Source organism: Lasiosphaeria miniovina (genome assembly GCF_030549165.1).
Source record: "Lasiosphaeria miniovina strain SMH2392-1A chromosome Unknown B0T26scaffold_1, whole genome shotgun sequence".
In the NCBI taxonomy this organism is placed as follows: domain Eukaryota; kingdom Fungi; phylum Ascomycota; class Sordariomycetes; order Sordariales; family Lasiosphaeriaceae; genus Lasiosphaeria; species Lasiosphaeria miniovina.
In genome coordinates this window covers 580,194-605,433 of record NW_026848220.1, presented here as the reverse complement: position 1 = coordinate 605,433, position 25,240 = coordinate 580,194, and the positions used below count along the sequence as shown (strand labels likewise).

At 55.6% G+C, this 25,240-nt stretch overlaps 8 protein-coding genes across 8 annotated transcripts; 4 read left to right on the top strand and 4 right to left on the bottom strand.

The window, feature by feature from the left end:
* Positions 1 to 32: 32 nt before the first annotated feature.
* On the top strand, positions 33 to 4,032 carry B0T26DRAFT_866420 (Alpha/Beta hydrolase protein; the record flags this gene model as incomplete). The annotated part of the gene is made up of 4 exons (XM_060447818.1): positions 33 to 2,044; positions 2,912 to 3,314; positions 3,373 to 3,777; positions 3,883 to 4,032. The coding sequence occupies exons 1-4, from the start codon at positions 282 to 284 to the stop codon at positions 4,030 to 4,032; spliced, it is 2,721 nt and encodes a 906-aa protein (XP_060301939.1). The 5' UTR covers positions 33 to 281.
* Positions 4,033 to 5,939: 1,907 nt separating this feature from the next.
* Positions 5,940 to 7,790, top strand: B0T26DRAFT_745155 (high-affinity glucose transporter RGT2; the record flags this gene model as incomplete). Its single annotated transcript, XM_060444522.1, has 4 exons — positions 5,940 to 6,375; positions 6,467 to 6,913; positions 6,965 to 7,371; positions 7,437 to 7,790. 4 exons carry the CDS (start codon positions 5,940 to 5,942, stop codon positions 7,788 to 7,790), a joined length of 1,644 nt encoding a protein of 547 aa, XP_060301938.1.
* Positions 7,791 to 8,649: 859 nt separating this feature from the next.
* On the bottom strand, positions 8,650 to 9,603 carry B0T26DRAFT_669513 (uncharacterized protein; the record flags this gene model as incomplete). The annotated part of the gene is made up of 1 exon (XM_060439062.1): positions 8,650 to 9,603. The coding sequence occupies one exon, from the start codon at positions 9,601 to 9,603 to the stop codon at positions 8,650 to 8,652; it is 954 nt and encodes a 317-aa protein (XP_060301937.1).
* A 1,625-nt stretch (positions 9,604 to 11,228) lies between these two features.
* Positions 11,229 to 11,710, bottom strand: B0T26DRAFT_682721 (uncharacterized protein; the record flags this gene model as incomplete). Its single annotated transcript, XM_060440760.1, has 2 exons — positions 11,229 to 11,250; positions 11,508 to 11,710. A coding segment is annotated over one exon (201 nt), but the record flags the coding sequence as incomplete, so codon positions are not given.
* Positions 11,711 to 13,510: 1,800 nt separating this feature from the next.
* B0T26DRAFT_736125 (uncharacterized protein) lies at positions 13,511 to 16,126 on the bottom strand (the record flags this gene model as incomplete). Its single annotated transcript, XM_060443286.1, has 4 exons — positions 13,511 to 13,581; positions 15,348 to 15,527; positions 15,569 to 15,797; positions 15,905 to 16,126. The coding sequence occupies 4 exons, from the start codon at positions 16,124 to 16,126 to the stop codon at positions 13,511 to 13,513; spliced, it is 702 nt and encodes a 233-aa protein (XP_060301935.1).
* A 1,455-nt stretch (positions 16,127 to 17,581) lies between these two features.
* Positions 17,582 to 18,545, bottom strand: B0T26DRAFT_745151 (uncharacterized protein; the record flags this gene model as incomplete). Its single annotated transcript, XM_060444521.1, has 2 exons — positions 17,582 to 17,832; positions 17,933 to 18,545. 2 exons carry the CDS (start codon positions 18,543 to 18,545, stop codon positions 17,582 to 17,584), a joined length of 864 nt encoding a protein of 287 aa, XP_060301934.1.
* Positions 18,546 to 19,887: 1,342 nt separating this feature from the next.
* Positions 19,888 to 20,189, top strand: B0T26DRAFT_682707 (uncharacterized protein). The gene has a single exon (XM_060440759.1). The coding sequence runs from the start codon at positions 19,951 to 19,953 to the stop codon at positions 20,143 to 20,145; it is 195 nt and encodes a 64-aa protein (XP_060301933.1). The 5' UTR covers positions 19,888 to 19,950; the 3' UTR covers positions 20,146 to 20,189.
* Positions 20,190 to 22,196: 2,007 nt separating this feature from the next.
* On the top strand, positions 22,197 to 24,680 carry B0T26DRAFT_631629 (potassium transporter-domain-containing protein; the record flags this gene model as incomplete). The annotated part of the gene is made up of 3 exons (XM_060436372.1): positions 22,197 to 22,388; positions 22,461 to 23,648; positions 23,721 to 24,680. 3 exons carry the CDS (start codon positions 22,197 to 22,199, stop codon positions 24,678 to 24,680), a joined length of 2,340 nt encoding a protein of 779 aa, XP_060301932.1.
* Positions 24,681 to 25,240: the final 560 nt, after the last annotated feature.

The following is a 25,240-nucleotide window of genomic DNA, read 5'->3' as shown; positions in this document are numbered from 1 at the left end:
CTCAAGGCAAATAGCGCTTGGTTTGCGGGTCAAGCTGGAGCTGGGGGTTTGGACTTCTTCTCTTGTCTTCTCACGTAATATTCTGATTTATCTAGCCGTTAGTAGCACCTCCATGTCGCCAACTAGTGGCCTTGTTGTGGATTCTGCTGGCCCATCCCTGTTTTCCGTGACTTTTCTTTGTCCATCGCCCCGATAATTATCCCGCTCAACACTTGACAGCTGCACCTCAGCTTCCAACTCCACCTCGCCCACCAGCTTCCAACCCCACCTCGCCCACCAGCATGCGACGAACAACACGAGGCGGTTGCATCGCGCCGATATTGCTGCTCAGCCTAATACCATTATTCACAGCTCTCGCTCTCGCATCAGCATCGCAAAACCAAATACCGCTGTCATTACCCGAACAAAGACGGCCGCCCCTGGCAACACTCCGAAATGGCACCTACGAGGGCGTCTACTCGCCCACCTTCGACCAGGACTTCTTCCTCGGCATGCCCTACGCCCAGGACACGTCCGGCGCGAACCGCTTCCGTGTGCCGCAGCACGTCGACGAGGCCTGGGGCGGCACGCGGTCCGCCACGCGCTACGGCCACGCCTGCCCCGACATGGAGCCCGAGGAGGACGCACTGTGGGGCATGTCGGAGGACTGCCTGAGCATCAACATTGTGCGCCCGGCCGGAGAGCCCCCTAAGAGCAAACTGCCCGTGCTGTTCTGGATCCACGGCGGCAGCTACCAGGTCGGCACGTCGGGCCTGGACCGCTACAACCTCAGCTGGATCGTGCAGCGGTCCGTCGACATGGGCCGCCCCGTGCTGGCCGCGAGCATCAACTACCGCAAGGGCGCCTGGGGACTTCTGAGCTCCGTCGAGCTGCACGGGTCCGGCAACACCAACCTGGCGCTGCGCGACATGCGCCTGGCGCTGGCCTGGGTCCAGGACAACATCGCGGCCTTTGGCGGCGACCCCGGCTGCGTGACCATCTGGGGCGAGAGCGCCGGGTCGTTCGCTGTCGGCCAGCTGCTGATGAGCTACGGCGGCCGCGCCGACGGCCTGTTCCACCGCTCCATCCAGCAGAGCGGCAGCGCCGCCACCGCCTGGTACAACGGCACCGAGTGGTACCAGCCCATCTACGACAGCCTCGTGCGTCGCGCGGGCTGTGCCGACACTCCCGACACCCTCGCCTGCCTGCGGTCCGTCCCCTACGCCACGCTCTACCCGCTGCTCAGCAGCAGCAGCAGCAGCAGCAGCAAGCCGAGCTTCTACCCGACGGTCGACGGCGACGTCCTCCCCCAATTCCCAACCGAGCTGCTCCGCGCGGGCCGCTTCGCGCACATCCCGCACCTGTACGGCAGCAACTCGGACGAGGGGACGGACAACGCGCCGGCGGGGCTGGACACGGACGGCGACGTCGAGGCGTTCCTCGCCACGCGGTCCGGCTTCGGCTTCCCGCGCGCCGCGGTCCGCCGCATCATGGAGCTGTACCTGGACGACCCGGCGCAGGGGATCCCGCTGGACACGGGCGGCGAGCGCTTCGCACGCCGCGGCTGGCAGTACAAGCGCGCGGCGGCCATCCTCGGCGACGTCTTCTACCACGCCCCGCGCCTCGACGACGCCCGCCACTACGCCGCCCACCGCCCCGCCGACACGTTCGTGTACCGCTTCAACACACGCGCCTGGGTCTCGGCGCTCGGCCCGGGCAAGGCGAACCCCGCGTGTGAGGCTGTCGACGGCAACGGCAAAAACGACACGCGCCGCAGGATGGGCAAGGCGTGCGGCGCCATCGCGCCCGCCCACGAGGGCGTCGCCCACGCCACCGAGCTGGCGTTTGTGTTCCGCAACCCCGCCTGGCTCGGCCCCTGGCCGCAGTACCGCGCCCTCAGCGACCGCATCAGCGCCATGTGGATCAATTTTGCTCACGACGGGGACCCGAATGGCCCGGGTGCGGGGGATGGAGGTGTGGGAGATGAGGTCGTCTGGCCGCCGTATGCCAGCGGCGGCGCCGAGGGTGCGAACCTGGTGCTGCAGACTGAGCAGCAGGGCGGCTCGTATGTCGAGCCTGATACGTATAGGCTCGCGGGCAGGGAGTTTTTGACGGAGTGGGCGCGCCGGAGGCATGTGTGAACTTTTTCGTGGAGGCATGTGTGAACATCTTCCTAGCGTGCGCGTGTTTTCGTGCGCGTGTTTTATTTATGGCGTGTTTTAGATTCAAAGCATTTTGGAAAGTCCGTCTCGTGCTGCTTTTTTCTCTTGGTTCATGTGTTGCAAACGCCTGTTTGCGATAATTAACGTTAGCAATTGGTTGGAAAATCTAATTATTAGTTACCTCCAAATCCACAAAGCCGATAACTAATTGTTTGGGTGTTCCCTTTCTGCCATGAAATGTGGTGGCGCACCCGACTAGCCTAACTATCTGGGCAACTACATGCCATCAACCATCCATCAGCCGGCTTGCTAAGGCCTGCGCTGCTTTTGACGTTGTAATTATGCGGGTCAGCAAAAAGTCATCACTACCTACAGATAGGCACGCTAATTACCAAGTATTTTAAGCAGCTAACGTTATCGTTGGCGAGCATCGTTGATTGGCCAGTCTACCTCCATGACCGCCAGAGCCACTGCTTGGCATGGACTAGGTCGGCCACCTGGTAATGAAATAAAAGGGTACCAGTCCCGAAAACCCAGTCCCTCAGTTCCTGTCAGCTTCGACGTTTCTCAAATTTGCCCTTGTACTAGACCAAGTCTGACACGCGGCCATCCATCTGTCGTCGTCGACTGCAAGATGTATCTTCCATGTAAACCTATTAGTTCTACTTCTACCTCTAGGCGACCGGCGTTGAGCGGTGGCGAGAAGAGGTCCCTGCGCTACCACGGCCGGTGTCTCCTCGAGGTCGTCAACACGTTCTTGGACTGCCTAGATCCCACCCTCAGAGCCCTGCTGGGCCGCACCGACGACTGCGAGGCCGAGGGGGCGCGGAGCACGCCGAGTCACGCGCGTTCGCCGACGAGGAGCTAATAAAGACTTACTGCACGCACAAGGCCGGGGCCGACTGCCTCGAGCGGGGCGACTACGCGCACGAGTGCCTCCTCTTCAGTAGCAGTAATGCCAATAGCAGCAAAGAACACGGCGGCGGCGTCTGGACGACGACGGCCGAGCCGCCCAATGCCTGCTTCGAGCGCTTCAGCCCAGCCGCTACGGCGTGTGCAGTGAGCAACAACGAGAAGCTCCTTGAGCGGGTGGAACAGCGGCTTGCAGCTTTTGGTCAGACGGATCCTGTGCCTGAAGATATTGTGCGGTGGAGGATACGGGACCTTAGTGTGGTAAGTGTGAAATTAAATGTGAAATTAAATGTTCGAAACCCGTACCTATCCCAAACAGAAACATTTTAATGACCTTGTTGGCCTTCCAGACAGCGAACCAGACGACCAATGCCGACGGCTTCTTCCACGACGTGCCAGCGGAGGGGCCGTCGTGGGCGCAGCATGCCTGGCAGAAATCTACGAGAGCGGCCTCGGGCTGGTGTCGTCCGCATGGACCGACTGGCGACGGTCTCCGGTCCACGCTGTGCTAGCATCTGTGATACGGCTGCTCGTCGTCGAGGACGGCTCTCCGGTAAAATGCCACGGATACATCGTTGGCACGTGGACGAGCAACAAGCTCGGCCGCGAGTGGGCGGGCGTGCGGCTGCTTCTTGTGAACACCGAGTTCTTCGCTGAGGGATCCGACGAGCCGCGGCTGTTTGCCTTCGGCCCCGAGTCGCTGGGAGGAGAAGCCACCTCCAAGGTAGTTATGTTGAACACACGTAACCGTCCTGGGACGTAACCGTTCTGGGGTGATTTAATCACCAATCGAGCGTACTTCATTTGCTAACACCTAACTCGCTCGCAGTCTCAAAGCCCGCAATGTGCTTCTTTGCCGGCAACCTCAGCCCCTATCTCTTCCGTCACGCGCCTGAGCTGGTACCCAAGAGGTACTACACGCAAGAAATTAACCGCCGTGGTGGAGGCGGTTGGTGCAGAAGCAGAACCCGGCGGATAATTCGGGTAGGTTCCTTAGTTAGCCATGTGCCCCATCCATTCCATGTAATAACAGCATCAGTGATGGCGTGGAAATGAAGCTGACGTTTTGCTTGCTAATCATTGAAGTACCCTCGGAACAGAAATCTGGAAAGCAGCTCTACTTTGAAGAGATGAACAGGAGGACAAACTGGGAGAAAAACTTTGGGCTTCGAGAACTTGCTGGGCAAGGGTTCAAAAATTGGAAATGGATGGGGACAGCTGGGAATTCTGGTGGACGGGGTTTGAGTGCGCAATACTATTGCTCTGGTAGTATGCACAAGCTTGTTTCTGGTAAATGATGGCTCAGGCCACGCCAGAAGGTGTCTTTTTCTTTGATCAAAACAGTGGGATGGCTGTGGTGGGCAGGGTTTGGTGCATTATTGTCAAGGGCCTTCTTCGTTCTCTAGACGCCTTTGATATGACTTGCTAGCAAGAGTTATTAGTAGAACTAGAAGACTGCGCGACATGTCGCAGTCTTGAAGCCATTTCCACCTCTGCAGAGGTTCTTAAGAGAAAAGACCCACACATCAAACTGCAGGTGGGTTCATACAACGTGGAGCTCAGCAACGGGTAGGTGGGTCGCGGAGGACAGAAAACCTGACTCGTGCAAACTGGAAGTTCTCCCTGGTCGACGCACGAGCTGCACGAATGGAAAGTCGAACTCGAAGTGGACCCGCTTCATTCCTGACGGATGTTTATCCTCGGGGCACGCGACCTGCCGTGCTGCCCCTTTTGAACGAACGAATGGGTGACTGCGGGGCGGCCGCAAGCGGAAGTTTTCCCACCAGAAGCTGGCCTCCGCCTTTTCGGCTCGTCCCTCTCTGGCCACGGTTCGTCCCTCTCTGGCCACGGTTTGTCTTCATCGCTCCCGTCAAAGAACCGGAAGGAACGATGCGCTTGGCGTTCTGCATCTCGCGCGCTACTAATCGCCAGACCGGCCGATAAACGCCACTAATCTCATGACAATGCCATTTAGAGTTTGCTGCGTCATGAAAGCTGCCAGACTCGGGTTCGCTCTTTCCGTCTGACCAGTCGTCCCTGTTTGCTTGTGTCCCTCTGGGCCTCTACTACCACACTTCTCTGGAAGGCGCCGTGGTGGGCAACCTCCTTTGCTCCGCTTGCTTTGCTTTCCCCACCCATTGTCTCCCCACCCCCGGACTTTGTCGTGTCCATAATTTGGCCGGCGGTGAAATTATGGGAAGCGGGGGGCTGCTCATCTTTGCAGGGGCTTCCTGTCACTTCAGATCCCTGAGACAGGCGTGTACCCAGGTGATGGGAAAACCGCGCATTTTGCGTTGGACAATACTGCATCAACATGCAGTCCAAAATGAGATCAAATTAGTCAATTATGTTACGTTTGGAACGTCGGAGTCGGCAGCATGACGAATGCCCGCCGCCACCCGGCGCGTCATTCAAGACATTGTGGGGCATTTCTCGTCGCCGGCTGCTTTATCGGCGCCCCATTTCCCTTTGTGGTTTCTAGCCAGCATGATGTTGTCTGCGGCAGCGGATACGGCGAAATGGCACGGCCCTTGATTCACGGCGGCGCGCCTTCATTCGGCCCTAATACCAACCAACAAGACGTCGGACTTTCTTTTCCGGCCACCACTAGAGCTGTTGGTTGTAGATTAACCAAGCTCAGACATGGCCTCGCTAGAGCCTTCACTCCTGCTTCCCATGAACCCCACACTCTCCGCCTGTCCCCGTACTCTCTCCCCTCCCCGTACTTTCTCCCCTCCCCGTACTCTCTCCCCTCCCCCCGCAAACCTTCTTTATAAAGCTCGTCCTCTTCGCTTTCCGGAAAACCGTATCTTTACTTCCTCAGTTCTCTCGCTACTGTGCCCTGCCATACCGTCCCGCCCTCAGACCTGCTGCTCTCCCGCCAACATGTTCGGGACTAGGAAGATTCCGCTTGCTAAGCCCCCACGGGAGGCCGGCTCGTCATGGCCAGCCATCGCCATTGGCGCGTTTGTTGCCTTTGGAGGCGTCCTGTTTGGCTATGATACGGGCACTATCAGCGGCATCCTAGCCATGGACTACTGGAGGGACACCTTCTCGACCGGATACCGCGACCCCCACGGCCATCTCGATGTGTCGCCCTCTCAGTCGTCGGCCATTGTGTCAATACTATCCGCTGGCACCTTTTTCGGTGCCCTGTCTTCGCCGTTCCTCGGTGACAATCTGGGCCGCCGCTGGGCCCTCATCATCTCGACGTGGGTGTTTAATGTCGGTGTCGTTTTGCAGACCGCAGCTACAGCTCTGCCGCTTTTCCTGGCTGGCCGCTTTTTCGCTGGGTTCGGAGTGGGCCTAATATCCGCGCTGAGTGAGTGTCCCCATGGTCTTCGGGCCGATCCCCGCCATGGTGATGGCCCTAGCTACATATAACTAGGACATGATTCTGACAATCCTTGCAGTTCCGCTATACCAGTCCGAGACTGCGCCCAAGTGGATCCGCGGAGCAATCGTGGGAGCCTATCAGGGCGCAATCACCATCGGACTACTGCTCGCCGCCATCTTAGACAACGCCACCCACTTGCGCCAAGACACGGGCTCGTACCGCATCCCAATCGCGGTCCAGTTCGCCTGGGCCCTCATCCTCATCGTCGGCATGCTTCTCCTGCCCGAGACGCCCCGCTATCTGATCAAGCAGAACAGCATGGACAAGGCGGCTGTTTCGCTGGGCCGCCTGCGCCGTCTGCCCGAGAACCACCCGGACATTCTCGCAGAGCTCGCCGAGATCAAGGCCAACCACGACTACGAGATGCAGCTGGGTAAGGCCAGCTATTTCGACTGCTTCCGCGGCGATATGTTGAAGAAGCAACTCACCGGTATGGGCTTGCAGGGACTTCAGCAACTGACTGGTGAGTGACTTGTTTGCCCCTTCTCGAGCTAGTTTCTGAAACAAAAAACAGGCATCAACTTCATCTTCTACTACGGCACCCAGTACTTCCTCAACTCGGGCATCCAGAACCCCTTCGTCATCTCCATGATCACGTCCAGCATCAACGTCGTGTCGACCATCCCGGGCCTCTACTTCATCGACAAGTGGGGCCGCCGGCCGATGCTGCTGTGGGGAGCCGTGGGCATGTGTGTCAGCCAGTTCCTCGTGGCCATGCTCGGCACCCTGACGACGGGCCAGACCAGCGACGGCACTATCATCGTGTACAACGTCGACGCGCAAAAAGCTAGCATCGCTTTTGTGTGCATCTACATCTTCTTCTTCGCCTCCACCTGGGGCCCCCTGGCGTGGGTGGTCACGGGCGAAATCTTCCCGCTGAAGCACCGCGCGCAGGGCCTGTCGATCACCACGGCGACCAATGTGCGTTCCCCCCCCTTCCCGAACCCCCTCTTCCCAAACCCCTTAAGAATGCTAACACACGCCAGTGGCTGCTCAACTGGGCCATCGCGTACGCGACGCCGTACCTGGTCAACTACGGCGCGGGCTATGCGAACCTGCAGAGCAAGATCTTCTTCATCTGGTTCGCGTGCTGCTTCCTGTGCATCGCCTTCGTGTACTTCTTCATCTACGAGACCAAAGGGCTGTCGCTCGAGGAGGTCGACGAGCTGTACAGCGAGGTCGACGCCGCCCGCAAGAGCCGCGGCTGGCGCCCCACCACCACCTTCCGCCAGCGCGAGTCCGTCGCCGAGAAGGACGGCTCCGCCAAGGGTAACTCTAATGGTGCTACTATCGAGCAGAGGGATAACATCTCTACGGGCGGGGATGACGGACGCGTGTGATGGGGTGGTGATGGCTGGCTGGCTGGCTGGCTGGCTGGCTAGGGTAGGGGTTGGTAGGGGTGAGGATGTGAATAGGTAGATGTTTTCTTTTCTTGCTTTTTTGTTATTTATTTGTTTTGATGAGCTCTCATGATTGATACCTGCGTTTCTGTAAGCTTTGCTTTTCTCCGAGCGTTAATCTGCTGTATCTTGGATTTTCGAATCATCTGGCTCGTTCACTCGTCGAGTCGCCCCGCTCGCTTCATGAGAGTCAAATTTTTGGCGCGGAGTCTCCATGTACGGCCATGGAGGGCAAGAAGTTGCACATACTGCTTACTGGGAAATTGGGGATCCCGTTAGGTCACTCACGAACTAAGGTACTTGCTATTGATAGGAGTCGTCGATTTATTACTAATGGGAGTTATTACTTCTTTATATATGTCGAGGGGTCGCGGGCGAGGTGTAAATATCAAGGCGTGTATTTACTGCGACAAGCGTTTCGTCTTGAGTTTGCAAACCGACCAACAAAGGTCGTTTGAAGGAAGATTAAAGTGCAGGGGTACGAAACGGACAAAATTTCATGGTGGATCTGGCTCCCTATCTGACCGTTGCCTCAAATTCGGGATGCGTATGCCTGGAGAGTGGTCTGGAAAGGTTCTTGTTAGATTCATCAGGTACCGGTACTGGAAGCAACAGGGCATAATTAACTGGACGCCGAAAACTGGTGGTTCAAGTGATGATTGTTGTGTGTCTGTATCTAGAAGAAAGAGGTGGCCGTAGGCCGCTTATATAGAATCCGTGGCCCTGCGCCTCTACCGCCACCTCTGTGTGGTTGACTAGCGCGTTATTCCAACATTCCAACAGTCCTTGACATGGTTACTTACTCCATCTCCTCATCTTCGGCCTCCTTAGGATCATAGCGCATCACCCCACCTTCGATAGCCTCCAAGCGCTGTTTCATATGCTCGACTAATTCGGTCCTCAACCCCTTGAAATCCTCCATATCATCCTTCTCTACGGCCAATAGGGCCCCGTGGAGTAGAGCCTTGCAAGAGCCGATGTCCCGCACATGCGGCTCAAGGCATTCGTACATCTTCGTGAGTGGCGTCTTCTCGAGGGGTTCCGAACTCTTCCACCTCTCCTCGATCGTATTCGCGTTCGCCTCGGGCAGGCCCTCGACAACTACCTCGCCGACGTTGCGCAGCCGGCCCAGCCACGTCTGCAACACTCTTATGACGTCTCTCGTCCCGTCGTCGCATAGCGGGAAGTTATTGGCGTCGGGGTCCCGCCAGTCATAGACGCCACAGGTGCTCCAGTCAAGCTTGCATTCCAGGTGCAGAAAGTCGATTCTCGACACCTTTGCCAGGCACTCTGCAAGCCAGCGCGTATCCTCCCGGATCGGGGCAACCTTGTGGCCGTCGGTATACGTGACGAGGATACTGAACCGCCTCAGATGGGGCAAGGCACTGATTGTCTTCGTGGGCCAGCTCACCGTGAGCCGCCAATCAGGAACATCTTTAGAAAAGTCACACTTCAGGGCTCCGGGGTACCGAAAACTGTCGTAGTGCGGCCCGGGCGCATTGCACATCTCGATCCGCCACGTGTTCTCGCTGTAGAGGATGGGGAGCGCCTCGTCGTAGATCTGCCGGCAGGTGCGCAGAACCTGGGTGTGCAACCGCACCTGGCTACCCCATATGATGGCAAAATCCTGGAAGAAGATAAACCGGTAGATCATGTTGCGAATCTCGGGCGCAAACGAGAGGAATGGTGGCCGAGCGGCGTCGCGCGTTGCGACGTCGACATTGTGGTTCAACAAGGATATGATGTCCATCATTGTTAGCCCTTCCGTCGCGCGGTTCTGCGAGCTTTACTTCGGGAGGTAGACAAGGTCGATAAAGTCGACAAGAACAAAAGAGCGGAAGAAATAAAAGGATGGCCTTATCACTCTTTTACCTTGAAATCTCGGCATTAATAAACTTTAAGATCACCGTGTGGCTATTTGATAAGTACAGCATTGCCCACCTTACATACCCGGGAGCATCCAAGCGGCATGATGAAAGTTTGAAAAGCATTTTACCTCGGCTACAAAGTGCGTGATGAGGCAATCGACAGAACAAGCAACGTGTAACCACACCCCCTACTCCCCCTTCTCCCCCTTCTCCCCCCTTCTCCTCGCCCAGCGCGCCCGCAGGGAGCGCACCCCGCGCGCCACCCACGGGGTGACCCTTACAGCAAACACGGCAAGAGCGACGGCGCCCTCCGCCCAGGCGAGGGCCCGCTTGGCGGCCACGATCCTGTCGACCGCCGCGACCATCTCCTGGTGCAAAGCGGCCTCCTCATCCCACGCCGCCAGCTCCTTCTCGTGCCGGAGCCGCATTGCGGCCAACTCGTCCTCATGCCGCATTGCAGCCCACGCCAGCTCCTCCACGCGCCAGCTCCTCTACGCACCGCATTGCGGCCGGCTCCTCGTCGGCGCCCAGGTCGGGCCAGCAACAACAGTCCGCCATGGTCGGGCGGGCGGGGGCGGGGGCGGGGGCGTGTGCGTGTGTGTGTGTGTGTGTGTGGTTCTGCAAGTTAGTTTGTCAGTATGTACGAGCCTTCTTTGCGAAGGAAGAAAGAGGTTCAAGGTTTCAGCAGCACGGAGAAGCTGAGCGTTAAAACCCCCCTTCGCAAAAGTTTATTGGGGGTAAGTTTGCGTCTGGAAGGCGCAAAGACGGTCCTTGATTGCATCTGTTGGGGCGGGCTGTGGTGTCGCTACTGCCCGGAGAAAACTTGGTTGTTCCACACAGTGCCGCGGTCTTAACTGCTGTTTTTGGCGGGCGCGTGGCCTCAAGTTTCAGCAGTCTAGGCCGCCTCAATAAGTATATGTCAGGCGAGGCACATGTCCTCTCAGTACCCGCACAGTATTAAACCCCTACACACACACAAGCGCTGCACACCACCTCCAATCCTCAGCGGTTGGCGGGAAGCCGAACCTTTGGCGGTTCACACTACAACGATGAAGGCCACGAGCCTGGCTCAAAACCTGCCATGCCTGCACCCACTAGCATTTTTATTGTTAATATGTTACAATCATGATTGGGACACAAGGTGCCTCCCTGAGGCAGCAATGCCGGGCTGTACTAGAGTCGCTAGGGAGGACGCGTGGACTCAGTTATGCGGCATCCTCCTTACTAAAGCAAGCTATCTTATAGTAATTATATTGGTTTCATACTCTATATCTGGCCAGTAACTCTGGCCCGTGTATTACAAACCACTCGACTGTTAGGGTCGTCTGTCTGTAAGGGAGCACGGGCTCCACAGGATGCTAGGGTTGGTAATTATGAAGATAGAACAAAGGGCAAGCTCCTATCGCACGGGTAATACAGTCAAATCGGAATGCAACTCAAAGTATATGAGTGCAGTGAATGTGTACTGCTTGCTTGAAGAACCAAGCAAGAACTATCTAAGACCGTGGGCACGGTCATCGTATATATCTAACTGTTCGTGGTACTCAAACTACGTAGGGATCCTACAGGTCGAAAGGTTGGTAGATCTACCGGGGGTAATCTTGTGTCTCCTCCATCCCTCTCTCTCTCTCCGGAACTAAGGTAGGTTCTGCGTGCGACCGGGGTTTTTGTGTGTGTGTGTGTGAGAGGTCCGCGCGCCGCACGTGCCTACTTGCACGTGCGTACTCGCGCGATCTCTGCTTCCTCCCTGCTAGTGTGCGGTCACCAGTATCGCTATTCCAACACTAACTGTGTAACCAATAACAATGGTCCCACTGGCCCGTGGTCCCGAGACTTGCGGTCTCGGGACGCCGGGCGCGGGACACTGTCCCGCGCCCCCGACCTTAAGCGGTCCCGAACCTCGGGACCCAGGGACACTCCTAATTGGTTCCTTCCATGGGACGCTCCTGATTGGTCCACACCAAACTGAGCGTGCCCCACTATTGCGCATTTCGACAAGGATTCGTAACACCGTGATTAAAGTTGACAGTGGCTTAAAGGGTCTTGAATTGTCTGTCTTAATCCAATCTAATAATACAGGAAAGAAGGCCTTTTATGCTTCCAAGAAAAGGACAAAGGAAACCTGGTTCAACAGTCTGTTCAGTCGTACTACGTAAGGGACTCAGCCGTAGCAAGAGAGAAAAAAGAGGGCATTCGGAAGTCCGGGAGCCCGGAAAAAGGGATCAGGGTTGAAAGTCACGAATGAAGGGCTATGCAGGGATATGCAGGTATGTGGCTTGACAATGTGGCTCAAAAGTGGGCGACACTATATATACCTTGACGCCATGCCCTCACCCCTTAACCACGACTTAGGTCTCTGGGACCCACTAGCCGAGATAATACTATGTTTGAAGCTCGGTCGTTAGTGTGAAGGTAGGCAACTATAGGAGGCAAGGCTGCAAGTAAGGATTGACTGTATTCGTAGATAACTAAGCTAAAGAAAGGAAAAGGAAAAGAAGAAGCCTGCGGGTCTTGTAGGCGATGGGTTTGTGGTGGTGGGAGGGAGTGTAAGGAAACCACCCTCGTAACCACCATGGCCACCGCCACCAGGGCCACCCTCGCCACCATCGCCACTATCGCCACCGCTAACAGGGCCACGCACTATCGCCACTACCACCCTGGCCACGCAAGGATGACTCGTAACCCCTTTCACGTGTATATAGACCATGGCCTTCGCACACCTCTTTAGCTCAGGCCAGGTTGAAGTCTTACGCCAATACCAGTCATTGCTCGCCCTGCTTGTTGCTCCTATTGTGACCACCTTGATCAGGCGTACCTGCCTTCTATTACAGGGAGAAACTACGCTAGTCCCGATTAAGAAGAGTAGGGCTGTAGGCAGAGGCATGGTTGCGGTACCACGGACCTAGTTCGGCCGCCATAACAAATATGTTACGAATCCCTGAAGGGATGCACCTCGGTAGGTCCTGCTGAGTTTAGTAGCAACCAATCAGGAGTGTTCCGTGTCTCGAACACGGAACGCGGAACTGAGTTTAGTGATAGCCAATTACGGGTGTCCCGTAATCCGGCCGCGGAATACGGAGGTCACAGCTCAACATGGGTCAAAAGACCCTAACCCTGAAAAGGCTCAACATGGGTCATAGAGTTTGACCCATGTGAGCTTTTCGGTCAGCACATAGCATATGCTGAGCAGCCCCAATAAAAAAGAATATATAACTCAGTGTAAGGCAAATAAAGTAGTATAAATGGTCAATTGAAGTAAGATGTACGATAAATTAAAAACTGTCAAAGAAAGCAAGATAGAGTGTAAACTGAGTCATACTTTGATGGCTAAGTAACATCTGCTGAAGCGCTGCCATCGCCAATTATTTGTTTTTTCTTCACCCAAACAACATTTCCCATCTGCACTCGTAAGTAACCACCCTACCACTTAACACCCGCGCGCATATAGTATACGCTCAATCTTGATCGCGATCAATTCGCGCTGCTCTATTTACCTATTTCTCGTCTCGTTTTACCGTTTTGCGACTCTGCGTAGCCTAGAATTTGCTGACTTTGGCAGAAGCGAATAAAAAATGTCCAACGTTCTGGCCATCGCGGCTCACTTCGGTAGGTCGTCCTATCGCGATTGGCTCAGCATAGGCTGACATTTTCTAGACAATAATGCGGTCGCCACCGCCACTAACCCGTCAGAGTACGGTTGGCATCATGGTAAGTTTTGCTTCCCTCTCCCCTCGGCTTATGCTGAGGTGACTTCATTGTAGGCCCCATCCCCAACACCAACCCTGGTTGGGTTCACCCTCGTAAGTGCCACCCGGCTAGACTCAGCATATGCCGACCCCAGCTCACACTATTTGTAGGCGTTGCTGCCTAGATTGCCAACAAGCAGCGTGTTACCGACTTGACCGCCCTAGAGAATGCCGGTAGGTTCAGCTTCTGCTCAGCCCATACTATATATTGCTTACTTTACATAGAGGCTCCGAACGCGGAAGAGACCATGAGCGTGGTTAACGGCGGCGTGTAAGTGACCTCCCCGCTCCCAGCTCAGCATATGCTGACCTTGGTGTTTAGTTGTATGGTTGATGTGGGTGGAAGGGAGATGTGTGGACAGTGTTTCACTTCGCAGCCGTCGGTTGGTTGAGACGGAGCTTATGCACGGCTTGGGACTTCGAAAGGAATGGAGGCACTCCTCTATCGGCTGGCGCCCGAGTCAAAGGCCCACCCGTGGTGGTTCCGGGCCGTGAAGCCGCCGGTGTTCTGGGAGGATAAGGCCGATGATTCGCTGAGGTATTGCGTCTTCGTTGACACACAGTCGGAGGTGGAGAGGCTGTCTTTGGGGCGGCCGCGGGCGCCGGCGAAGACTGAGTCATAGGAAAATAAGGCGCCGTTAGTGGTTGTGGAAGAGGTTGAAGAGTGTTGTCTTCTGTATAAATGAAGGAGCAGCTGGAGCTTATAGATACAAGTAAATCGAGACGCACAGGAGGTGGGGGGGTAACTATTCGAGCCCCCATCTTGGAATCCTAACGGCCTATTACTTTTCTTTAAAATGCATTCCAATGCCTAAATGTTGGTTAGCGGACAACCTTCTACACTGAGGGGGGCGCTTCTCCCGGCTCGACGGCTCGACCACCAACCATGAATGACCGGTCGTGATTGGGTGACGCGGCCAAACCTGCAGATGGTGGCGTTGGGTCGTATCGCATCAGTTGGGGGCCGGCGCCTTGAGACTGGAAATCAGCCCTCGCCCACCGCAACAACGCGAGGAGAACGACAGCCACCGGCGAGAAGACGTAGCGCAACCAACAGCAAGATGTCAGGCAATACCTGGGTAACTATAACGCTTCGTCTAAACCAACCAACCAACACCCACCCCGGAACCCCGAAAGAGCTCGAGGAGCCAGTTCCTGCCATAGAAGCGTCGCTATGCTATCGAATTCTTCATTATTGTACATGCCCGACTGAGCATCGCCGATCTCAATGACATGCGAGTATGAGCCCGTGAAGCAAACATCTCTCTGCCCTAAAGCTCTCTTCATATCTGATCTCTCTTTCGCCTTGCTCTGAAGCGACGAATTGGGTAGCCGTAGCATATCCTCCAGAGTTAATTCGGGCGAAAAGTCTAGCATGTAAAGGGTGACTGGTCTGCATAGCCAATCCTAGGACAGCCAGAAGGCCAAATCCAAGATTCGCTTCTCCACGATCACGAGGTAGTCGGTGGATTCCGTCTTCATGTGGACGCCTATTCGAAACCAGTTGCTGCTAGTTCGACGTGAAAGCGGCAAAGTGAGGGATTGGTGTCCAGTTCCCACGGAGCAAGCCGCGACTATGCGGTCTCCAAGTCCTGCGGCGACCTTGAGGTGCAAATAGCCGACTTGGAGCCAGTTCAGGGCGCTGAGATCATCCCTTCCTCTCCCGACCCCCGAGCCGCGAATATAAATGGTGTCGCGGCGTGCCCCCATAAGATAGTTCCAATCCACCATCCAGAGATTGCCTCGTATGTACTCTTCGGAAGATGAGGATGAGTGCAATGAGAACGCGAGAGTTTGGCTTTTAATGTCGCCTCCAAGAACGCCATTCAGCAAGATGAATGGCACAGGGCTAGAGGCGCCTCGGCAGATTGGAAGCTCAATACGAAGGCCGCGGCTAGTCGTCTCCCAGGTCTTGAGAATCTCCTCCTGCAGCCGCCGGAACGCATGGTCGCCTTCTCCATACAGAAGCGGCATATGGACGTCGAAGATTCCAAAAAGGCAGTATGCGAGGTCTTCCTTTCGTGTGGTGTTCCGATCTGACGCCCAGGACATTCTCTCGCCGACTCGCGCCTCACGGAAATCATCGCGGTGCTTGGACAGATACTCGGCAGGGATGGCGGCGCGGCGGTGCGGCGTTGAATCTGCCCTGCTAGTGAGGCTCTGTCGCCGACAGCTTCCCAGGTGCGGTCGTAAAAGACCAACTGGCCAGGGGCAAGCAGTTTCTGGAGGGTCCAGCCTCGGGTGAACCAGCGGCAGTGTTCAAAAGCCACGTCCAGATCCGAAATGGGGTCGCTGCGCTGCACGTCGGCAAGATGGGCAAAGCAGATGGCAGCCTTCTCGTATCATCGGAACATGGAGTTGATGGCCTCGGACAGCTCGGCACTACTAAACTTTTTAATGGCCTCGGACAGCTCGGCGCTACTGGACTTGTCGATACTACACGTGTCGATCCATACCATTCCAGCCCCCCAATCTCTGCCAGTCTGCAGGTATTCTCGATCTTGTCGTACCTCGGCATGTGGACGTGATGCGGCCGTTTCATGTCCTCGAACGAGACCTCCGCTTCTTGCTGGTCCCATGTGTGGGAGAGGATCGCGTAGGGCGGGATGGCATCGTCGTAGCGGGTGTGAAGCTGTCGAGACTGCATGTTGAGGAGTCGCATGGTGGCCGGTTGAGGGGTTGAGCCGCGTCGGCTGAGGGGTTGAGCCGCGTCGGTTGAAGCGGTGAACAGACGTTGAGTTTGGGAAAGATTGAAGGGGAGCGAGCGGAGGCCACTCGTATTCGTAGTTAGGTGCGAATGGGCAGGCGTAGGGGCCAAATGCGGAAGTAGCTGCCTTGGCAATAGGGCACTGCACAACTTTTGACCAGAACAACGCACCCTAATCAACAACTAAATAACACAACCGTTGACCGCAAGTGCTAGACTCTGACGGGGCGGGTCTGGATTAATGGTTGGAAAATAGATTCCGCGGCTCCCATCGGATTATCGACGGTCAATAGCGCCTGAAAAGGGGCAGGCCCATAATCAACCCTAAGAGCATGTGCTCCTTCCGATCAGAGAACCGGCATTGCTCTTTCCCTCCTTTTCTCGTGGTTCGCCGTTCTTCAGAAACTTCGTTCTTTTTCACCAATTGAGATAACCGCACCAGGACACATAGTAGTGCCCTTTTCTTTATTATGTATAGCTACCTGGCCACTATAACCTGTACTTGTATACTGCAGCCTACCTCAGGGTTGTTTTGTGTTGCACGCGATCGAAGTTGACAGTGCATTGAATTGTCTGCCTAAGTCCGGTCTAGGGATACATGAATGAAGGCCTTCTTATACTTCTAGAAAAGGACGAAAGAAAACACCGTTCAGCCGTACAGGGGGTATTCGAGGTTCAGCCATACAGGGCTTTATTCGAAGTTCAGCCATACAGGGTTTATTTTGAATTTCAGCCGTACAGGGCTTTCGGAGCTCGCCGACTGTGGCTTGAAATGTGGCTCAGAGTGGCTCAAATCCAGGTGACATTGTGTTATTGTTTTATTATAGTACCTGCTCGCCGTTTTAATACACTTTAGTCTAGTCTTGCTGGAAATTATCATGGTGTAGATGAGGTGGGTTTACTAGGTTATGATTGGAATGTGTTGATCAATTACGCGTAGAGTTCGGCCACTTGCAGAGGCGTAACTTCGGCGGGTGCGTGAGAGTATCAGCCCAACATACAGTCTCCCGATCGCCCTTTCATATCGGTGTCCTGCTATACGTACCTGTCCCGTGACATGATAAGCATGCTGTCTTCTAGCTTCATAGCGGGAGATCGGGTTCTGGAACCGCACACCGTGAAGACGAGATTCTGAGTTTCGGGTGTCAGGTGCAGTAACCTGAAACATCTACTTTCAAGAGTGAGGTATGCGAATCACTGGTGGAATTCTAGTAGCCGCACGAAATGGAATTGGCAAGTTTGCAAAGGTATCTTAATGGCTGTGGTCTGATCCGTGAAACACGTGTCTCTGTCCTGATAATCCCATAGGAAATGCAACAATTGTGGAAGCCCTCCCTCCCCGAACTTGCATAGCACTTTCACTTGCCCGCCTCCTCGACGACGGTCTCGGTGGCAGCTTGTTTTGGCTTCCTATCGATGATGGTTCCTGGTCGTGTCCCAGCCCCCAGGAACTGGCCGCTCAAAGGCTACCAGCTTTACACTCCTAGCATTGTAGGCGTCCTGGATCTGCCTCAAAACTTGCTTGATCGGGGAGACTGTGCCAATAGAGCAGTCAGGCCTGATGATGTGACCGAAGACATCGCGGGTCATGGGGCCTTTGTCTGGGTAAGCCTCTCCGTCTACTACGACAGATCCCTGATCAAGGCTATGAAACTCGTATTCTGCAGAAGAATATTACGTTAGCTGCGTGACTCTCTCCTGGTGGTGACTCTCTCCTGGTGGTGACTCTCTCCTGGTGTGGGTGCCGTTTTTAATACTTACCGCCCTCCAGCACGACCTTCCACCTGAGCATGTCTCTTTCATTCTGCCGTCTGGCGTTGTGGAGTCGGCCGATCAAAACGCCCTGAACTCCAGAGATGACGTAAACACGTCGGCCGTCTTGGAAATGGGTACTCGGGGCTATAGTCTGCGCGAGGATCGAATGCGCCATCTGAATCCTTTCGGAGTCGTTGACTAGAGCATAGGGAATGGTGATAGTATTGGTGAGACGGGAGGAATTTCCTTGAGGTTTGAGCTGAGCAAGCGCCCAATCTTTCTCAGCCAGCGCCCAGTCATAATTCACCTCTCCAGCGGGGACTAGGTGCACCGTTCGAAGAATGCGCCATTGCGATGCTTGCTCTGGCAATGGCTCTGCGCCCCCGGCGCGTCTGGATTCGTGGTTGGAATCTGCAGCTTCCAGCAGACTATCGACCGTCAAGGCTGCCTGAAAAGGGGCAGGGTCACAGTCAACCCTCACCACTACAGCAAGGGTGGCTTGTCGTGTCGGTTCTTGTTGTCCGGGCCGTGGTAGTGATTCGAGGTAGCCGCCCAGTTCGCTCTTGAACCCGACCGGATTGTGCATGCTCATGGGTATTGCGGAGTCTGGATATGCCATTTTTGATGTGGCGCAATTTCGTGCTAGGGTATTTGTGGATTGAAACAGACAAGGGGATGCTGGGGCCCGCGGCCTGTGTTGTAAATTGTAATGGGAATGACGCTACGGAATGACTGAAAATGGTGGAAGAAATCTGAAGCCGTAAACAGTCTTGCATAAACGGGATCGGAGAACGGTGGAAGGAAAAGCTGGGCAATCCCTGGCTTATGAGATGCGAGAAATATGTAAGGAAAAGAGCCCAGATACAACTCGAGCTATGAGAAAGAGAGGTCGAGGCATGTGTGTATCTCAATGCTGTCAGAAGTCAAGAGGGTGGACATGAGCCTAGGTACTTATACACGGCAGGGCCTTCGGCGCCTAGGAAAAACAAGACGGTGGCCACCTCAACAGATGCTAACGATAAATCGTTAGGCTGACGAGAGGCTGCCTGAGATGGGGAGCGAGAAGCTTGGAAATTTCCAGAAGGGGCTGGTCCACCATACAAATAAAAAATAAAAGGCCGTCCGCCTTACGCCTTCTCAGTGGAACTTGAAGATGTGTGTTTCCTATCTGTGATACACGACTGACCATTAGTTACCAAGTATCTCGTTTCACCGCTTGAATACTCATTACACGTGTTCATCTATCGGTAATGCTCGGTGTACCTCGGAAAGGGAGAAAGGCTACGGAAACACACAGAATTTTAACGCGCCGATAGCCTTGGCTTCTGTTGTGCCAAACGTAGAAACGGAGTGGGAAACCACATCATTGTCCTCCCAGCCAGTGATTGGAGCAGTCCTTGATTATGATCAGCGAGATGCACAGCCGTGGCCAAACGCCGTGTACCCAGTGTCACCATGATCCCGGATCTGAACAGAAAGTGGCTGGGCCTTAGGCTCACAGCAGAATAAAATCTTACTCGATACTCAAGGCAGAATCCATATCAATGCGATTGGAAGGACGACAGTGGCTGGGCGGGAGATTGCAGCAAATGTGATGAAGTTGAAGGGGCCAACGGTCGTTCCCCGCCACGGCAAAGTCTGCATGTAGTTCGTCCTCTATGGTCGGAGAGTGTAAGCCTGACAAGGTGCTCATCCGGGAACTGTGAAACAGGAGAGCACCAGCTCCGATTTTGATTTGCCTACGACCACCTTTGCCAGTTTGCAGCCTATGTAGCCGACCCCATTACCAAGATATTCAAGCAACAGGTCTCTGGTTTGTCTGCTTGTATAGCGGTAGCCTATGGCGCTAGGACATAGGTCCCACAGCGCGGGCCTCGTTCAGACTTCATAGTTGCCAGGCCATACGACCCCTTTAGGTGGTCTCCAGCTGGAAGAGGCACGTCGTCGGCAGATAGGCGTCCAAGCTGTGCGACGGCATTGTCACGGTGAATGACCGTCGTTATGGATCATAGCGTGGGACCGCGATGCCAGCTAGCCAACCGGGAGGACCGAGTGGGACGCACAGGAATACATCTCCTGCAACGGCAACTTGTACGCCCGTAGTGTTTTTGTGCACGCCGACGCCTTACATGTCAAGATTGTCGACTGGGACAATGTCGGCTTTTCCCCGCCCTACTTCCAGAAACTGTTTAGGAACGAGGAACTCCGCGAGAAGCTGAAGACAGAGGTGGTGCAGGGGTCCATGTGAGTTGTTGTAAGTGCTCCGTAAGGCCGCCTTGGAATACCGATCAGGGGTTAAGTGTCACATACAACACTGCATTGATTGAAGGCAAAAGAGTGCTTGCATTCGGAAGAAGTGAATGAAGGAAGAAAGGGCAGGTGCCTCTATATAAGGAAAAAGAAGTCTTTGTTCGTTGAGTGGCCGGAAATGGTCAGCCGGATTACGTGACGCGGCTTCTTCCAACATTAAGGGGCCCAGGGCAAAGGGGCCCAGGGCAACAAGGGGTGTTTACACGTTTACCTAATGTAATCTAGTACGTTTTTTTTTTCTTTTTCTTGGCTGACCCGCCTCAGAAGGGTCTAGCTGCGGGTGATTACATAGCCTGCGCTCCCATCCTTCTATTCAGAGAGCCGGCATTGCTCTTTGCTTCCTTTTCTCGCCATTCTTCAGAAATCACGTTCTTTTACCAAGAATTGAGATAACCACACGAGTGCACGCAGCAGTGACTCGCTCTTTGCTGTATCTGACTACCTGGCTATTATTGCCTGTGTCTGTATCCTCCGGCTCGTCTTACGGTTGTTTTGTTGTTGTTTTGTTGGGTCTGTTCAGCGCTGCAATAATTACACTTTTAGTCTGTCGCGCCTTGCTGGAAATTGCTGGTTGGATGCTGGATGGGTGGGGCGACCCTATTTCAGCTTTTGGAGCACACATGGTGACGACTGGCGAGGCCGTAGGCTTCTTTCCTTCATTCAATTTATTTTCTTCTTCTCGTCTTTCGACTTTGCTGCTAATAACCTGCTTCTACTTGATTTTTATCCCTTCTCCTTCCAAGCAGCAGCCGCGGCAGGCATGACCCTAGAGATTTGTTACGTTTTGCTGCGCGTTCTGGTTAGCCGACCCCGGATTCTCAGCTCGGACCAGGCGCCAAGCCGGCCAGCGCCCCGGCGGTGTACACTAGGGGACTGGGGACCTGCAACCACGATGATGGGTTTCCCTGTTCGTTCCTTCCTACGAGTACCTAATCCAGGCTTGTGATCCAGGCTTGTGATCCAGGCTTGTCCGTTTCCAGACGCGAACCAGACCAGACTGGTCCTTCCTCTTGCCGCGGCCATCACCCCATGCCTGATGCCACGCTGGCGCCCATGACTTGGAAAAAGTCGTGGTGTCGTAATAACGAATGCGACAGCGAACATGGCGCCAAACATCGGGAAAATTGAGACGCCACATGGAAATTAGCAACCCGAATTGCTCAGCTTGCAGTTGGAGGAGCGACGAGTTTCCGCATTGGGGTCGGCCGAGCCCGCGGGGTAGCACAAAGTTGCGTGATTTTTGGGAGCTCAAATGGGAGCTCGAGGATAACTATCCGCAAGCTCCCCTGTTGCACTGCAGCACAGCCCCCTTGGTGCAGCTTATTGCCCCAAGTACCGTCCTTGCGTCTGGCCGTCAGATGCTACACCTCACCACCACGACTCGATATCACCATCCCGGTCGGCGCCAGCAATCGACAAATCACCCCCCCCCCGACGCCCCGTCTTTTTCCACACGGAAAAGAGGGGAAACATGCGCCCTTTGTTGGGCACCCACCTCAGACCTGCAGCCATGACCGAACAAAGAGGATAGGGCCGCCTAAGAATGCAGCTCGGTGACAGGAATAAAAAGCGAGGCAGCTGGTTCTAATTTGGTCTGAGAATGCAATACAATCTCACCGACACGGCTGCACTGCTGGAGCTCCTGAGCTCCTAGCTACAGTCTCTAAAACTCTCTGGCCTGCTCCCAAGTCCAAAGCTCTCAGAGCTCCCCGGTTCCCTAAGCTCCCAGAGCTCCCCGGTCCCCCAAGCTTCCCAGGTTCCCCAAGCTCCCACGGCTCCCAACAACTCGTCCATTTTCCCCATTCTTGTGGGAGGCCTCCGTCGTCTTGCACCTTTGCTTTATCGGGTTTCGTGCACACCCGGAACAGGTTTCCTACCAGCTCGTCGCCGTCCAAAGCCATAACCACAGCGTACGCAGCGAGACGAGCGCAACGTGCCCAAACCGAACAGGCGGAGCGAAATGGCCGACGCGACCGGCACCCCCCCTCCCAATATCCGGTTCGAGGATGACATCCAGCCCGTCAAGAGAAAACAACCGGCTGTTGCTGCTCCGCTGGCTCTCTCCGAGAAAGAGTTGAGCGTCCATGACCTCGACCAAGAAGAGAGAGCCAGAAAAATCACACACGATGACTTTGCGCTCAAAAAGAAGCAGGTGAGTCGATGACATGAAAACCAATTGAAACAAATAGTAGTCGAACGACCGGATGGCTGACTTGGTCGGCAGACTTACACGGGCTTCACGCTCGCCTGGCTCAGCTTCCAGAGCATCGGGACCATCTACGGCGACATTGGCACGTCGCCCCTCTACGTCTACTCGTCGACCTTCACCAGCCAGCCCAGCTGGGACGACCTGGTCGGTGCGCTGTCCATCATCATCTGGTCGCTGACCCTCATCGTCACGGTCAAATACACCTTCATCGTTCTGCTGGCCGACGACGACGGCCAGGGCGGCACCTTTGCGCTCTACTCGCTGCTCGCCCGCTTTGCCAACATCTCCAACGAGGACCCCAATGCCGCCTCTGCCGCTGCCACGCCGCAGCTGGAGCGCCATGACACGGGCAAGATGGACCCGGTGACCCGCCGGTTTCGCTCGTTTATCGAGGGCTCCGGTTCAGCCAAATTTTCCCTCAAACTTGTCGGCGTGCTCGGGGTGTCCATGGTCATGGCCGACGGCGTGCTTACGCCCGCTCAGTCGGTCCTGGGCGCCATCCAGGGAATTACAGTGGTCAACCCCGACCTGACGCGATCGGCAATCGTCGGCATCTCGTGCGCCATCCTGATCGCGCTATTTGCCATACAGCCCCTGGGCACGGCCAAGCTGGGCACCGCGTTCGCGCCCATCGTCGTTATCTGGCTGCTCTTCAACCTGTGCTCTGGCATTTACAACCTGGTTCTGTATGACTACACGGTGCTCAAGGCCTTCAGCCCCTACTTTGCCGGCGCGTACCTCGTGCGCAACGGAACCAGCGGGTGGCGGTCGCTGGGCGGGCTGCTTCTGGCGTTCACGGGCGTTGAGGCGCTGTTCGCCGATCTCGGGGCTTTCAGCAAGCGCGCGATCCAGATCTCGTGGCTGGGCCTGGCGTTCCCGTGCCTGCTCATTGCCTACGCGGGCCAGGCGGCGTTCATCTCGTTCGACACCACCGGCACCGCCTTCACCAACCCGTTCTTCTACACGGTCCCACCCGGCAGCTTTTACTTCAGCATGGTGATTGCAATCCTGGCAGCCATCGTCGCCTCGCAGGCCATGATTACCAGCACGTTCCAGTTGCTGACGCAGGTCATGCGCCTGTCGTACTTCCCGCACATTAAAACGGTGCACACTAGCAACAAGTTCCACGAGCAGGTCTACATGCCGCTGGCCAACTGGCTGCTCATGATTGGCACCGTCATCGTGACGGCCGTGTATAACAATGTGAGTGCGGTCAACCGCTAGCCAGAACGCGAAGTGTTTCGCGCTAACCAATGATTTCTTACCAAACTGTAGACGACCAGCCTAGGCAACGCGTACGGCGTGTGTGTTATTATCGTGACCTTTATCACGACTTGCATGGTGTCTATCGTGGCGGCCATCATCTGGCGCATCCCGTCGTACATTGTCGTCTTCTTCTTCCTCGTCTTTGGCCTGCTCGACGGCGTCTACATCTCGTCGTCGCTGGTCAAGGTGCCCGACGGAGCGTGGTTCACGCTGCTGCTGGCGGTGCTGCTGTCGAGCATCTTCGTGCTCTGGCGGTTCGGCAAGGAGCAGCAGTGGGCGGCCGAGGGGCGCGGCAAGGTGCACACGCGCGACCTGTTCGGCACCGACTCGACGGGCGACCTGGTGCTGACGCAGGCGTTTGGCGGACAGCGCGTGTCGAGCGCGTCGGGGCTGGGCATTTTCTTCGACAAGTCGGGCGGCACCAACGGTAACATTCCGACCGTCTTCACCCAGTTTGTGCGCAAGTTCAAGGCGCGCCCGGCCATCACCATCTTCTTCCACATGCGCCCGTTGTCGCGGCCCTCGGTGCCCCACGACGAGCGCTACCTCGTCTCGCGCACCGCCGTGCCCGCCTGCTATCGTGTGACGTTGCGCCACGGCTACATGGACGACGTGCTGACGCCCGATTTAGGTCGGCAGCTCGTCGAGCATTTGGTCTTGTACATTACGCGCGACCGCGGCAGCGACAAGGGCAGCAACGCCAGCGGCGGTGTCGCCAGGTCCGTCGAGCATACCCCTGAGATCCAGGCCGAGCTTGACGCGCTCAACAAGGCCCACGAGGACCAGACCGTCTATATCATCGGCAAGGAGGTCATGAAGGTCGGCCGCAAGAAGTCGGTCCCGGGCTTCTTCCGCTGGGTTGTGTTGGAGCTGTTTCTGTGGATCCGCGAGAACTCGCGTACCAAGCTGGCTGACCTCGACATTGACGCCGACAGCCTCGTCGAGGTGGGCTTTGTCAAGCAGATTTAGCTGCCCGCGCCAGTTCGGGTATCGGATAGGAAGGTGTCTTGAGGGAGGTTGTGTCGCCTGCTGCCGCCTTCAGAGGGTTGATCAGCGTGTTGTGTTTCCTTCTTGACGACTGATGACAGAACAGGGAGCTACTGTCCATTAACTGCTTGGTGGATGAGAGGCTGTCTCTCTATGTGTTGAATCGCTTGTTGATGAGTTGTTGTTCGTTGTTGGCCGTTGGCCGTTGTTGGCCGTTGGCCGTTGTTGGCCGTTGTCCGTTGGTCGTTGGCCGTTGTTGGTCGTTGGCCGTTGTTGGTTCGGTTCGTCTTGTCTTGCTTGGAACTTGAGCTGCTTCAACGCCTAGGAAAAGGAAACAGGGGGTTATAGTATTCTTATAGCAAATTAATTAGTCGCTGCTACCTGGCTACTATCCTGGCCCATGTCCATGGATAAAGCGGAACGGAACGGACGGGAGATCTGCTATCCTCCACCGAGGTGCATCACTGTGTATGTGCGGTGCATACGATAACCTCGACCACTCCATGCACCACCCTTGTCCAACCATTCCCCCCACTCTGGGC

Bases quoted from the DNA above. Each gene is read 5' to 3' on its own strand.
- B0T26DRAFT_682707 (XM_060440759.1), top strand. From the start codon at position 19,951: ATGCCAGCTAGCCAACCGGGAGGACCGAGTGGGACGCACAGGAATACA.